Source organism: Muscardinus avellanarius, assembly GCF_963383645.1.
Source record: "Muscardinus avellanarius genome assembly, chromosome: 9".
Taxonomy (NCBI): Eukaryota; Metazoa; Chordata; class Mammalia; order Rodentia; family Gliridae; genus Muscardinus; species Muscardinus avellanarius.
In genome coordinates, this window is record NC_137795.1 from 82,244,273 (window position 1) to 82,260,043 (window position 15,771).

The 15,771-nt window shown below is 39.4% G+C and overlaps 1 protein-coding gene across 4 annotated transcripts in view; it reads left to right on the forward strand.

Moving 5' to 3' along the window:
* Positions 1-6,334: 6,334 nt before the first annotated feature.
* The window catches only part of PTPRZ1 (protein tyrosine phosphatase receptor type Z1), a gene marked incomplete at both ends in the record, with an annotated part of 173,093 nt that continues 163,656 nt past the window's right edge, over positions 6,335-15,771 (forward strand). For all 4 annotated transcript variants that reach the window (XM_080701724.1, XM_080701725.1, XM_080701726.1 and 1 more), the window contains one exon: positions 6,335-6,392. In XM_080701724.1, the coding sequence (XP_080557850.1) occupies positions 6,335-6,392 (58 nt within the window). The remainder of the gene's footprint in view (positions 6,393-15,771) is intronic.

The following is a 15,771-nucleotide window of genomic DNA, read 5'->3' on the forward strand; positions in this document are numbered from 1 at the left end:
TTTTTTTATTGAACATAAATAGTATACATTTAAACTATATTTGGTGCCCTCTCCTCCCCGCCCCCGTTTTCCCTTCCCCCCTCCCACCAATGGTTGTCCAGGTTAACCATGTCTTATTCATAATTTTACACATGTTCAGGTGTAGACCCTCATTAATCAAGATCAGCCTTCCTCCTCTCCTATCTTTCCATTCAAACTTAGCTAGTATTTCCCCTCCAATATGTGGAGTCCCACTGGTATCCTTTGTGTTTCCTAGTTTGGGCATATTAGAGGAAACATATGTATCTTCTCCTTCTGTGCTTGGCTGATCTCACTTAACATAATGTTCTCTAGGGCTTTCCATCTTCTTGCAAATGATATAATTTTGTTCTTCTTTATGGCTGAATAGAATTCCATTGTGTGTATTTCCCACAGTTTTGCTATCTATTCATCTGTTGATGGTGATCTGGGTTGGTTCCATATTTTGGCTATTACAAATTGTGCTGATATGAACATAGGTATGCATATGTTGCTGTATTTCTCTGAATTCAACCCCTTTGGAAAGATACCCAGGAGTGGTATAGCTGGATCATATGGTGGATCTATTCCCACCTTTCTTAGGAATCCCCAAAGCTCAGGAAATTAAAGCAAGAATAAACAAGTGGGATAACATCAAACTAAAAAGTTTCTTCTCATCAAAGGAAACTATCAATAACCTAAAGAGGAAGCCTACAGAATTGGAAAGGATCTTTATCAGCCACCATTCTGATAGGGGGCTAATATCCAGAATATACAAAGAGCTCAAAAGACTCTACACTAGCAAAACAAACAACCCAATCAAGAAATGGGCAAATGAACTAAATAGACACTTCACAAAAGAAGAGATACAAAGGGCCAATAGATACATGAAAAGATGTTCTTCATCAATGGCCATCAGGGAGATGCAAATCAAAACTACACTGAGATTCCATCTAACCCCAGTCAGAGTGGCAAGCATAAAGAAATCAAACAACAACAAATGCTGGCGAGGATGTGGGGAAAGAGGAACTCTTTTACACTGTTGGTGGAATGCAAACTAGTTCAACCACTATGGAGATCTGTGTGGAGATTCCAACCGTATTTTATTTTATTTTATTTTATTTTATTTTTTATTTTGAGACAAGTTCCCACTAAATTGCAGACAGCCTTGCTAAATTTCTGAGGCTGGCCATGAACCTGTAAACTACCTATGTCAGCATCCCAAGTATTGGGATTGTAGGGATGCACCACCACTAAGTTTAAATCATTTTATAGTGAATCGTGATCAGTAACTAAAAGGTTAAGGATGTAAAATGTTGTGGTTTTTCTCTCCAACATAGTGTTTTCTCCTTCAGATGGACTCAGCTTGAGCTCTGCAGCTTTTGCTGAGCCCCCTCCTACCTGTATTATTCCTGGTACTGAAAAGGGCTGTTAAATTCCTATGGGTCATTAGGCACAAAGATGCAAAGCTGAAGCTGGTAGGAATAAAAAAAAGTTTTTTTTTTTTTTTTAGTAGAAAGTAACTAGTAGGACAAATCCAAAATGAAAGATTTGACCACGCTGCAGAAAGTAAAATTATTCTTTAGTCTTTTTCCAAGAATTTGCTACATTACAAAAATACTAAACTGATGCCATTCAATCAATCAGATGTGAACAAAAATTGGAAGGAACAAAATACTACATAAATCAATCTGCACAATCTAAAATATGTGGTTTCACATAAAATGGAATCTACTTCTTACAAATATCTTATAATTGCAGAAACCTCTATTTTACTTCGAAGAAATGACTATTTCTTTACTAGGCTCTAAACATTTGACTGATTCAACATAGTGGCTTTGATCAAATAAGTATTTCAATGATAAAAGACAAAGTAAAGGAATCTGACATCTAACAAGAACAACTTATTCTTACTATAGTATAAAACACACATATATTTTATTTCCCCTTTAATTCCATATCTTATTCAGTGACTACAATATTCTCTAGTCTATGCATGTCCATTGAAGAGTCAAATAGAATAAATATTTGTATCTACCTGTATCCATTTAGGTACCCTTTGGAAATAGACTATGGAATAAGGGAACTTATGATAAAACATAAACATTTCATAATCACCAATAATCTATGCTACTTTCAGACAATTCCCAGGTACACTAAGGTAGAGTCACCAGATTTAGCAAGTGAAAAATACAGAGACTCATTTAAATTTGAATTTTATCTAAATTATGAATTTTTTAAAAAAATATAAGCATGTCCAAAATATTTCAGGGGAGTGTACTAAATATTGTTTTGTAATAAAAATGTCCATTATAATAAAATTATTCATAAAATTTATTCATAATATTTAGTGTATTATAGTGCAGTGCACTAAAATTTATTTTGTTCTATAAAATTATTCATTGCTTATTTGACATTAAAATTTAATTGGGCATTCTCTAGTTTATCTACTGGTTCTATGCAAAAACATTTTCTAGTAGAAACACCTTTCTCTTCTATTAAACTCAGCGTCCTTTTATTGTAGGAATGGTATAATTAATGCTTAAGCGGTTCATGATGCATAGTTGACATACAACATAAATGTGTTGGATGCACACATGAATGTAATGGCTAACCTTTAAAGAATCTCAAATCTGAGCCAATTGTGGTGGTGCATGCCTGTAATCCCATTACTTGGAAGACTAAGACAGGAGAATCACAGGTTCAAGACCAGCCTCAACAACTTACCGAGACTCTTAGCAACCCAGTAAGACCCTGTTTCAAAATAAAACATAAGCAGAATGTGGTGGCATATACCTGTAATTCCAGTATTTAGGAGGCTGAGATAGGAGGATTGCAGGCTTAAAGACAGGCTCAGCAATTAGTGAGAGGCTCTTCAAACTAGTAAGACCTGGTTTCAAAATAAAAATAAAATAGGGCTGGGAGTGTAACTCGGAGGTAGAATTCCCCTGGGTTCAAACCTCATACCACAAATTAAATAAATGAATAAATGAAAGAATAAATAAATCTGTACATACACACATACATTCATACATAAAAAGGGATGGAATGTAGCTCAGAGGTAGAATGCTCCCTGAGTTCAATTCTCAGTAACACAAATAAAACAGAATAACCCTCAAAATCTGTTCTACTATGAGAAATCTAAGTTTTGAGATTTTTATCAAATCTTCAGTTGTAACTGTTGCTTAACTCCAAAAATGTTCCTTTCACTTTGCTGGTACAAATGATACCATCATTTCTCCTTATTTAAACTTTTCAAATTAAATTGTGGATTATACGTCCTGAGAGTGATCATCATTCCAGAGCTTTGGCTTACACATGAGCTTGAGTTTAGGAAATGCCCCAGTATGGTATGTAAATGAGAAGTAGATGAATCTAATTCACCAAAGCAAGTTAACACATTTTTACAGGTGTTCGCCCCCCCTCTCCCTCTCCCTCCCTCCCTCCCCATTCCAATGAAGGCATGTGGATTTGCAAGTTTATCATTTCAACTCTCAATAGCCGATGTATATTGATTAGATAACATATGTCAGAAGTAACCAGGGCCCCAGTACCATTGTAAAACTGTAAAATGAGATGCAATGTGAGCTTGATGCTCCACCCTCCTTAAGCCCCCTCTTCTCCCACACCTGGGCCTTTTCCTTGGCCTATTTTCCAAGGATCTCATCCTCCCTCTCCTTGCTGCTCCGCAGGTCTCTCAGGACCATATCAGCTGGTCCTCGGGGTCAGGATCCCATTGCTGTCCTTTAGTCTCAGAGTGGTGGCTGACATCGTGTTCCCCCATGCAAACCTCAGTAACAACATGACTGCTGCTTCAAGGTGCCTTTCCAGGTAAATGGCAATAATCTTAAGTGTGAAAAGTGAATTAGCGGGGGCCATAGGTTTATTTTACCATTTTACCAAGGAAACTATTTGAGCTCAACAGTGCCTTTGTCTGGGGATCTGAATCTAAGTGAATAGTAAGATGACTTTCTAGCCAAGTAAAAGAGGAGATAAGGAATAGATATTATTGCCAAATTATTCCTATAGGCTAGTAGAGTAGCCTTGATAACTGGGACCTCATGGAGCACCATAATCCTCATAAGCAAGTTTAGTTTTATTCTAAATACTTGAAGTTCTTTAATATTTCTTTGGTAATATTAGCATGCTAGTGAAGCAACTTAGTAGTTCAGATATAAGTTGCACCAGTAGGGTATCAATGTTTGCCATAGTATGAACCATTTCCATCTGCTCACATTTAATTTTTACTGTTTTTAAAATAATATATGAGCAGGGTGAGGTGGCACATGCCTGTAATCCCAGTCCTTGGGAGGCTGAGAGAAGAGGATCACAGTTTCGAGGCCACCCTCGGTAACCTAGTGAGATCCTGTTTCGAAACAAAACATAAAAAAGACTGGGGGTATATCTTGAAGGTAGAATGTCCCTGGGTTCAATCCCCAGTACCACAAAAATGAATAAATATATAAATATATAAATATTGTGTGCCCTCTGCTTTCATTCTTTTCTCTGCCCTTTGAACATCAATTTCTCCTGCTAATCCTTTCATAATTGGGCATATCTATTAAACCTCCCATGTTTACTCCAGTCCACATTCAATAAACACTGTCTTTGAAAGCTGTGTATTTCTAGTTTCCAAACCCCACTTCTTGTGAGGCTTGCACACTTTTCTTTCTATGTGGCAACTCATATGAGCAACTGTCAGTCCCCATTCTAATTCTTGTAAAAGTTGTAGCATTTCTATCTGTATTTACAGGAGAAAGAGGATCAAGGGCCAACATTTTAATATTAATATGTGTCCCTGACTAAACACTCTCGTTTCAAAATCTGTTATGACCTGAGGGCAGTCCGTTTTTGAAATAATAGCAAGTGGAGACACCTACCAGGTGTTGAGAGGCTGCGAGAACTCTTGAGGACTGGTACTAACAGCTGAAATACATTTAGGAACCAGTTTTGCATGCATTAAGAATTCTTTCAATTTTGTAAAGCTAGAATATAATTTTTGAGGCAAGAACAGAACTAAGGAGAACATACCCAGGAGTTCAGAGTGTAGTTATCTACCTACATCAAACTGTTGCTAAGACTATGAGACAGTTTTTTCAGAAGTGAGCGTCTTTTAAGTGGAAAATATACTGACAGTTAAAGGAACTCACATGAACAGATATCTCGGAAATTTTCAGAACTGAGTGCACTGAGGGTCTTGGAAGATACCACCAGTTGTCTCTTTATCACTCCTTTGGGTTTCAAGTTACTTCAACACTTAGTGGGCACCTTCTGACTGTTTCCTCCCACTGTGCTAGGAGCTGGAGTTGGAACACTGAAGGAAAGCTCCCTACCATCAAGGGGCTCACAGTCGACTTACAAACAAAAACACCACCATAGAAACAAGCACATACAGGGTGGCATTTCCAGCTCTGAGGCAGCAGAGGCGAGTATTAAATTTCTTTTGTGTGCCCTTCCATCAAGCAATTACAAAATCTTGCTGCACCACCCTGTGTGAAGATTCACTGCTTATTTCTTGCAAGACCACAGCCGCTTGAAAGTTCCCCGCGCAGCTGAACACAGCAGGGCAGTTTGACTGGGGTCTAAGAAGGGGCTATGCCAGACTGGTCACAATCAGGGCTGGAGATTATTTGCCCCTGACCTAGAGGTAACAGGATCTGGACCTACTTTAATTCTTCGTAAAACATAAAGGAGTAGGAGAAGAACCCAGTTTACCCCAGCGCTCCCACTACTTTCTGATTGGACCCCATTTAGCATCTGCAGAGATGACAACAATAAATTGAAAAACATTCCCAGGGATGGAGCCCAAAGGTCAACCCCTAGCTGTGCGGGACAAAGGGGGTCTGACCTCCTCTTCCCTTCGGAAGGGATGAAGGAGTCTTAATGAAGAGACATTTTTCTCCACCAGGATTCTGAACTCCAAGAGGCTTCCACTAACTCCAGGGCAGCGGGCAGGGGGAGGGGCGTCGGTCTGGGAGTTGCTACCCGGGGATCCGGACCCGGAGCCCCGGCGGCGCGCCCCATCCGCCCCCCGCGCGCGCCCCCGCCCCGCCGCGGCGCGCACAGCCCGGCCGGAGCGCGCACCCGCACCCGGAGCGCTCAGACGGCGGCCGCGGCAGCCCGAGCCCAGACAAACTCCAGCTGCGCCCGCCACTTGCACCTCGGCTAGCGGCTCCGGCTCGGCGCACCGGCCCGCGGCGCTCCTCCTCGCTCGCACACACGTCTCGCATCCCTCTAGACCTGGAGGATAAAGACAGACCCTTGCCTCCGCGCCCCCTCCCTCGCCACCCGCAGCAGCACCGGAGCCGCGCGGCCGGGGGCCCGGGACCGTCCGGACATGCTCATCGTAAGGCGCCTCCTCGCTTGCATCCAGCTCGTCTGCGTTTGCCGCCTGGGTGAGTGAGAACACCGCGGCGGGGGTTCTCCTCCTGCCCCGGGGGGGAGTGGGGGGACGCGGTTGGGGGGGATTCCAGAGTATGGGCTCCGAGCTGCCGCCGCCATCTAGAGCACGCAGGAAAAAGGGACCAGGGACCTCGCATCCCATGATGTCGGCGGAGGCAGGACCCGGGGGGCTGCGTGGGGCCCGCGCATCCTCGGCCACCTGCCACCTGCCACCTGCCCGCCCGAGGGAGCGGTGCCTGGCGCCCCGGCTGCGGTCCCCCGCCCGCCGCTCGCGCTCGCCTCGCCTGCAAAGTGTGGAAATAGCCTTTGAGACGTACACAAGGAGATACCGAAATACTACCGTGGTGAGGGGCTCCACTCTCTACTGCGTGGTTTTTGCTGTTTATTATTATTATTTTTATGCTACGGGTATTGTGGACTTAAATGGAAAAATACACGTCTGGCGTGCATCACACACACACACACACACACACACACACACACACCCCTCTGAAAGGTAGTACTCGCAGAACAAGCACCGACCTGACTTTTCAATGTTTTTAATACTTTCAATTTAGTCACATTCAAGTCCGGGCAGTCACTTACCAAAAAAAAAAAAAAAAAGTTTCAATCAAAATCTATAGGCTTCTGCCCCTGCTGCCAGAGTCAGAGCCAGGGCAAGCTGCAGGTTGATGTGTTTGTTCGTGGATTCATCATTCATCCACCGCCTTCCAGGTTACACATTTAAAACCGGTTTTGCGTCCCAGAAACAGCCGGTTTGACTATTTACCTGGGATGCAGATTTAGGTTTTCCTGTCATTCTCCAGAAGAATTGTTAAGATTGGATTGGGAGGGGCATATTTTTAAAGAAACGTCTTTAAATGTTTTTTTTTTTTTTTTTCTACATGAGGGTTTTCAGCCACCATGGAATGTAACATATGGTTCGGAGGCATTAACATGAACATTATAAAATGTGCCTCTGTTTGTGAATACACGTATTTAACTCTTTTCAGTTAGATAACCCCACTTTTAAAATTTTAGATTATTTATAATAAGGAAGTTATTAAGCTCACATTTTAATCCTATGGATGGTGTTGCTTTTGGCACCCTGACTTTTTTACCAACAGAAAATTTCAAGTTCTAACTAAGGAGATTTTGAAATATGGTCATGATAAAAACTAAATCTCATTACTTTCATTTACATCATTTAAATTTCAGATGTTTTATGAAAGTGCTCAGGGGTGATATAATGTGCAAGACTGACATTTAAAATTTGCAGGGTAAATCTCTGGTTCTGGTTGACCTTAGAGCTTACAATTGATTCTGGAGATGGTAAGACTTTTTTTTTTAAAAAAATGTTTTGGTTATTTAATAAACACCTGTTGAGTTATGTATCTGTTCTAAAACAAAGTCAGATCCTTTATATACTGTATTACTCAAATAAATTTCACAGTACTAGGGAAATAAACCAGAGTATTTTTGGACTTCACCAAAAGAATATGCCTAGAATATATTGTGAATTTTTAAAAAATTGGTTTAAAACTCATATGCCATAAAATTTAGTTTACTAAAATGTACAATTCAGTGGTGTTTGGTATATTCAAAAAGTTGTGCAACCATTACTATTATTTATTTTATTGCACAATATAGCAATATATTAATATATATAACATTAATAGCATATTTTAATCATCCCCCCCAAACAAACCCCATGCTCACTAGCCATCATTTTATTCCTTCTGACACCTGCTCTTGACAGCCACTAATTTACTTTTTGACTCCATAGATTTGCCTATTTGGGGCATTTTACATAAATAGAATGATGGGGCACGTGGCCTTTTCTGTCTGGCTTCATTCACTTAACACAGCATTTTCAAGATTTATTTATGTTATAGCATGTATCAGTACTTCATTCCTTTTGATGGGCAAATAATATTCCATGATATGAATATAACACACTTGCAAATATTTTCTTTTCTCAGCAAAGCATTATGTATAACACATTTTGGCCACATGTAATGGTTTAGATTTTGGACATCTTTTTCTTTCTTTTTTATTTTATTATTATTTTTTGTGGTAGTGAGGAACAACCCAGGGGCATTGTACCAGTGAGCTATACTCCTAGCCTTTTTAATTGTTTTATTTTTAAACAGGGTCTTGCCAGGTTGCCGAGCATCTCTCTACACTTCTGAGGCTGTCCTCAAACCTGGCATCTTCTTGTCTCAGCCTCCCAAGTAGTGGGATTACAGGCATGCACTGTTACACCTGGCTTGGACATTTTCTTTAACTTTTCAATGATGTAAAAGTTAAATTCATTTTTAAGACTGTCATCCCAAACTTATGTAATGACATTGAATGTGAGCTGATACTAGAACCCAAACATTTTTGGGGACTGGAATATGTCTACCTTTGTATCCTTCACCATTTTAACAAAGTGGACCTTTCACATTGTTGCCAACCTTTGACAGCCTCCAACAAGATGAACCAATCTCTCTCTCTCTCTCCCCCCTTCAGTACTGGAGATTGAACCCAGGAGCATTCTACCTCCAATCTATATTCCAAGCCCTTTTTATTTTGAAGCAGGGTCTCACTAGGTTTCTGAGAAGAGTGAATATATAGATCTTGGAATAGCATGTTTTGGAAAAACAAGAAATTATTATTGTTATTGTTATTGTTATTATTATTATTATTATTATTATTAATTATTATTATTTTGTGATACTGGAAATGGAGCCCAGGGGCATTCTACATCCAAGCTGTACCCCCAGCCCTATTTTTTATTCTTTATTTTGAAACAGGGTATCATTTAGTTGCAAAGAGCCTCACTAAGTAGCTGAGGCTGGCTGTGAACCGCCATCCTCCTGTCTCAGCCTCCTGAATGCTGGTATTACAAGCGTGCACCACCACGCTCAGCACAAGGCACAATATTTACAAATAAAAAAATTCAGCCTCCACTTCAGTTATGGTTCCCTCCTACCTGCATGTTTGTAGATGCAGTTATTCCTTATCTCCAGTGTCCCTGGAGCCATTGGGTAGCCCAGTACCTCCCAATGGCCTGAGGACTGCCTGGGGCTCACTACGGATGAGAGCTAAACACAGTTAAGAGCTTAAGGCTGCCAGCCACTCCTACCATTATCCAGGAAAGAGTGTGGAGTTCACCAAGGTGTTCATTGTTGGCAATTAAGACTGTGCTAGTAGTCAAGATGTTATCACTTTCTGTGCTCCTAATATCTTGATGGGTTTTTTATATTTTATTTTATTTTATTTTATAGTACACTGTGGTCTCATATCATAATGTGGATCATATTGACAATGGCATACATTTACACAGTACTCGGTGCCCTCCCGATGGCTTGAACTGGGCATGTAAACCAATTGCTTTTTTCGAACAACTCTTCAAACAGTAAAATTTAATTCCAGACTTAGCAGGCTGAGACAGAAGGATTGCATGTTTGAGGCCAGCCTCAATAACCTAGCAAGGCTCCTAGAAACTTAGTGAGACCATGTTTCAAAATACAAAATAAAAGAGGACTGAGGTGTAGCTCAGAGGAAGAATGCCCCTGGCTTCTATCTCTAGTACAGCAGAAAAGAAAGAAAAGAAGGAAGGGAGGGAGGGAGAAAGAAAGATTATCATTAGAGCAGAGGGACTGAAATAGATATTGTCTTGACACATCGAACAGGTACATATTATGGGAAAAACTTCCTTGACTTTCCTGTAAGAAGACTAAGCTGTGAATCAAAGAGGAGAGCTTAAGAGCTTTTAAGGAATCGTTTATTTCCATTAACAAGAACTCCAGATCTGTGAATTAAGCGATTATAGTGCTGCAAGATTCACTAAATTCAGATGTTTACACATGGTTATAAAACATGTACTTTACGGGACACATTAAATACAAATTGTACCTAACATCTCTGCAAGAATTAATGACTTCGTGTAGCCTGGGTATGGAGCTTGTGAAACTCAATATGTTGTGACTCTCACCTTGGTCAATCTATCCTCTAAAAATAATCAGAACCAGAAATATAAAATATTTATGCCCTACTCCCCCCAAATAACTAGGGTCCATCAAGGAAATAAATGACTTTTGATGAGAACAGCAGTTTTGTTCATTTCATTTCTAACTCCTGGTTTATACAGACCGTGTTTGCGTCCATGCAGGAGAGCTTGCCAGGGTAAATCACTTCATTGATTGGCAGGGTCACTTCTGCATTCACCTCTCCACTAGACCCTAAGGATCTTGCTTACAATTTTATGTTGTGGGAATTTTGCTTCTGGCAAAAATTCAGGTTTTTCTGGAAGCCTGAGCTTTGTTCCCCATTCCCCTTATTCCAAAAAGACTCGAGTCAGGTCTAACCTGAGAAGCTTGCTTGACCGTCCCTTGGCCAGCTGCTCAGACTGTGTGGAAATGGAGCCACTCAGTCAGGACCAGAGGACCTCAAAGGAAGGTCTTGAGGAGATGAGGTTATGCTTAACTCCAGTTACCATCTGCCAAAGATTTTATCTGGTGCATTCCCAGGACTAAAAGTTTTATATCTATTTTTGTTTGTAGGACTAGAGATGGAACCCAGGGGCATTCTACCTCAGAGGTACATCCCCAGACCTATTTTTTATTCTTTATTTTGAAATAGGGTCTGAGTGAGTTGCAAAGGGCCTCACTAAGTAGCTGAGGCTGTCCTCGAACAGCCATCCTCCTGTCTCAGCCTTCCAAATGCTGGGATTACAAGCATGTGCCACTACGCCCAGCTGTATTTTCTTTTTAATTTCATTTTCCCTCAAATCCTTTGAGATAAATGCTTTAATTTTATGCTTTATAGATGAGGAAACACAGGCACAGAAAACTCAAATGACTTACCTGATATCGCACAGTCTGTGTTGGTCTGAATATTTCTTCTGAAATATTTCTTCTGAATATTTCTTCTGCAGAGCCTGAAGCTTTTCCTCTTTCCTTTTCCAGGAGGTTAATTTTCTGTTTGAAATTTACTAACATGCATATGTAGGATGTAATGCTGTGTTTCAGTTGCTGTCTTGTGGAGACCCTTTACGATTTCTCCCATGTTTCTTTTTTTTCTTTCTTTCCTCAACCCCTTTATAGAAACTCAAGACATAAGTCAAACATGGTGGCTCGTACCTGTACTTGGAAGGCTAAGAAAGGAGGATTGTGGGTTCAAGGCCAGTCTTTACTTTGAAACCCTGTTCAAAATAAAGGAAAGTTAAAAAGGGCTGGGGATGTAACTCAAAGGTAAACTGTCCTTAGGTTCAATCCTCAATGACCCCAATAACGCAAAATTCAAAATATCGTAATTTACCCTTTGTAAGTGTACCATCTTAAAAGTTTTAACAATTGCATATGGACACGTAATGACCACCATGACACAGACACAAAACAGTACCATCCAGGGTACTGGACTCATTCATTGTCTGTTTACTACATGTTGACATCTGCTAGGTACTGATGATTCATCAGTGCATGAATACTCATAGTCCCAGTGCTCCTGATGCCTGCTATCCAGCTCATCTGACTCAGTCCCCACGTTGGAGACTTTCTCTGCATCTCACATTTAAGATATTTTATCTTTTCACAACTAGTTGAGAATCACTGTCTTTTCCAAATATCTCTCAATGTGTTAAATGTGTTAACACTCAAGTATTTAAAAATGTTTCCCACTCCACTGGGAATGCCAGTAGTAAAAGAGCCAATTTACACAAGGCATACACACACACACACACACACACACACACACACACACATATAGGCATATACATATATATATCACTTATATAGGTTGTAATATATATACATATATTATATGCAATATGTCATGAGTGACATACATATATATGTACATATGTATGTTATATATGACACACATAAATACTCACCTAGGATGTAATATATACATATACTGCATGTTATATGTTGGATCCTATGTAATCTATATGTAATATATGATTCATATATATGATGTACTATATAATCATCCTAATGAAATATATAATTTTATATCATATATACTTACATATAATGCAATATATGTACATACGTATATGCAATATATATACATATATTGTATTTTATGTAATATATTCAATACATCCTATTTAAATATTTGTGCACACACACATACACATTTCAACTGTTCTTTAATTTTGAATGGCTTAGGAACTGTAGGTTACAAAAGAAAACAAATTTGAATCCATATTTTACCTCTTCAGAGATATGTATAGCACACCTATTAGGCATGAAGAGAAAAATTATCTTACTCTAGTGCATAATCCTAAAACACTTAACTCTTATAACTGTGCTGTCAAGCACCATAGCCACCAGGCATATGTGACTGTTTAGTTTAAATTTCATTAAAATGAAATCACTCACTTCTTTTATCATAGTAGCCACAGTGCTCAGTAGTTCATGTATCTGTCATGGGAGAAAGCCTTTCCATCACTCAGAAAGTCTGTCAAACAGCCCTATTTGAAGACAGCAAGAAAAAAGCTGACAAAATCATGATCGATAGCTGCTACCTCATATCATGCAGATCTTGAGAAAGCTCGATCAAGGGATCCGCAATGGCATAGATCCCCCATGAAGAATGTCTAGCATTCCTTTCTTCATAAAATTATTTTAGGATTATTTGGATTAATATGTATAATTGGAATTTTATGTATAAACATTATAACTAAAACTGATGGGCAGCGGCTTGTGAGAGACTCAGGCAGCAAGGATTTTTTCCCCAAGGATAAAGATATTGGGCCAAATATTAAGCTCAAACTGACCTTAGTTAGAGCCACTGTATAAGAGTAAGTTTGAGTCAGCTTTGTGAAGTGAGACAAAACACACTATGATTATTTAAATATCTAGCACCCTTGCCCTAAACTTTATAGAAAATAATAACTTTTACTGTCCTTGGCAATCCTGCTTGCATGACTATGCTCTGGCTTTTCTGCCAACAAAGAAAGGATAAAAACTGTAACAAATCCTGAATAGAACGAAGAAGGCTGAATCTGTTTCGTGTGGTCATTCTTCTTTCATTATCAGCCTCGGTTTCCCCCTCATCAACACACGAACCCCGACTCTGCTAGGGCTGGACCCCGGTAGATCGCACTCATGAGAAGTAAACTCAACTAGAAAAATGTCTGAAGTCACTAACATTATTTGAAGTGTTGAAGTAGGAGGGCTATTTTTGGCCTGTGTTGGGTGAACCTTACAGACACCTTAGAGACATAGTGGCCGTTCATAGAGCAGCAATAGGTGAAGAAGGTTCAGTGGCCACTTTGTGTCTTGGGAAACTGCAGTTGAATAGCTGGTGGTTTGGGAGTGAGTGGCCTGTTCCCATACCACATTTTTCTGTAATTGTCTCTAGTACCCACTATAGTGTTTTGCAATTTGCCCGCCTCCTCCACTGGACCAGCTACTGGAGAACAAAGAGTATATTTCATTCAACTTTGGCTTTTTGGATTTAGCACCCATAGCAGATGCTTAATAAATCCTTAGGGCTTAAGATCTTAGAAAGACTGTCTTTTTAATACTTTTCTTGGTATATTATAGTCTCACATCACAATGTACTTTATTGTTATAGTGACATACAGGCACATAGCACTTAGTGGGAATTTCTGCTGGCTCCTTAATCCCCTTTCCCATACATGATATTGAGGTTGGCATTGGTATTCTCACAAAGGTACATAATGTCAATGGAAGTGACTCGTTCATTGATTTTTCCTCTCTCCACCCCATTCCCCTAGACGGAGTTTCTCCTTTATTATCTAAAGTCCCACTGATATCCTGATTCTTCCCTAGGTTCTGCATATGAGAGAAAACATATGACCCTTCACTTTCTGTTACCAGCCAATCTCACTTTAGATAATGTTCTTCAGCTACATCCATTTTCCTGTAAATGACATAATTTTGTTCTTTATTATAGAATAGAATTCCATTGTGTGCATATCCCATAACTTTGTAATTCCAATCAAGAAATGGGCAATTGACTAAATAGACACTTCACAAAGTAAGAAATACAAGTGGCCAATAAATACATGAATATATTAAACATCATTAACAATCAAAGAGGGGCAAATCAAAACTATATGGAGATTCTATCTAACCCAAATCAGAATGGCAAATCATCAAGAAGTCAAGCAACAATAAATGCTGGTGAGGATGTGGAGAATTAGGGTCTACTCTACATTGTTGATGAAACTGCAAATTAGTCCAGCTGCTATGAAAATCATTGTGGAGATTCCTCAGAAATTTTGGAATGTACCTACTGTATGATTCAGCTATACCACTCCTTGGTATCTTTCCAAAGAGAATAAAATCAGAACATTATAGTATTATATGCATATCCATATTTATAACAGCACAATTCACAATAGCCAAATTGTGGGACAAACCTAAGTGTCCATCAACAGATGAACGAAACTTTTTATACAGCATTAGATTTTTGTGGCTAAGATCAGACAATTTTTGATAGTCTTTCCTTTAATTCTGATCCCAGTCCATGAGTTTGGTCAGTATTTATTTTGACCGTTCATTTTTCTTGCAGCTTCTGACACCAGAACTTAATTTCTATGTAATTATTTTGTAAATACATAGACACCTCGTCTGGATCCAGACACTACCTATGCATAAAAATACAGCTCTGCTGATAAATGCTGCATGTCCAGTTCCAGGAACAATCCCAGTGAGCATTTAACTCTTGATGAGTTAGCATCAGTGACTCCTGAATAAGTCCCAGGGAGTCAGGACATCAAGTCAGTCAATGTGTTTTTGTATCTGTCACTGGCAATTTGGGGAAGAGAGAACAACTGGGAAAAAGATGGTCAGTAATGGGAAATGAGATATCTGGAACACAAGAACACAGTGCAGTCAGCCAAAGCCATTGTATGTAAGATACATTCTGTCTAGTCAAGCTGGCCATTAGTGAGAGTAGCCTGAGACAGTTCTAGAAAGCAGGCAGATGACAGGAAGTGCAGTTACATCATGAGAATGTCCATGGTTTCGCAGTTTGTCTATAGTTTTATCATTAATTCTAGAGACTATGAGTATCACCTAGCTTAGCCCTCCACGGAAGGGATGTTCAGCAAATATTCAAGTTGAGTTGGGTTCAATGGAATGGGCTTGGAATAATTTAAAAATCCTTGTAGAGGTCAAAAGCAGAAAAAAGGAGGCTTGATCTTTTGTGACGATCTTTGCTTGAATTTCTTCTCATCAATCAACGAATCTTTCTTTCTTTTTTGCTATTTCCTCTTTATCTTCACTTCTTTGAACATGAACTTAAGATACTTGAATAATGTCAGGTTTCCTCAACAACTAGTTGAGAAATTTGGCAAGAAAGATATTAAGGCTATTTGATGCCATGAGTAAAAATAATGTTTTCTGTGTCAGTATAATTTGGGGG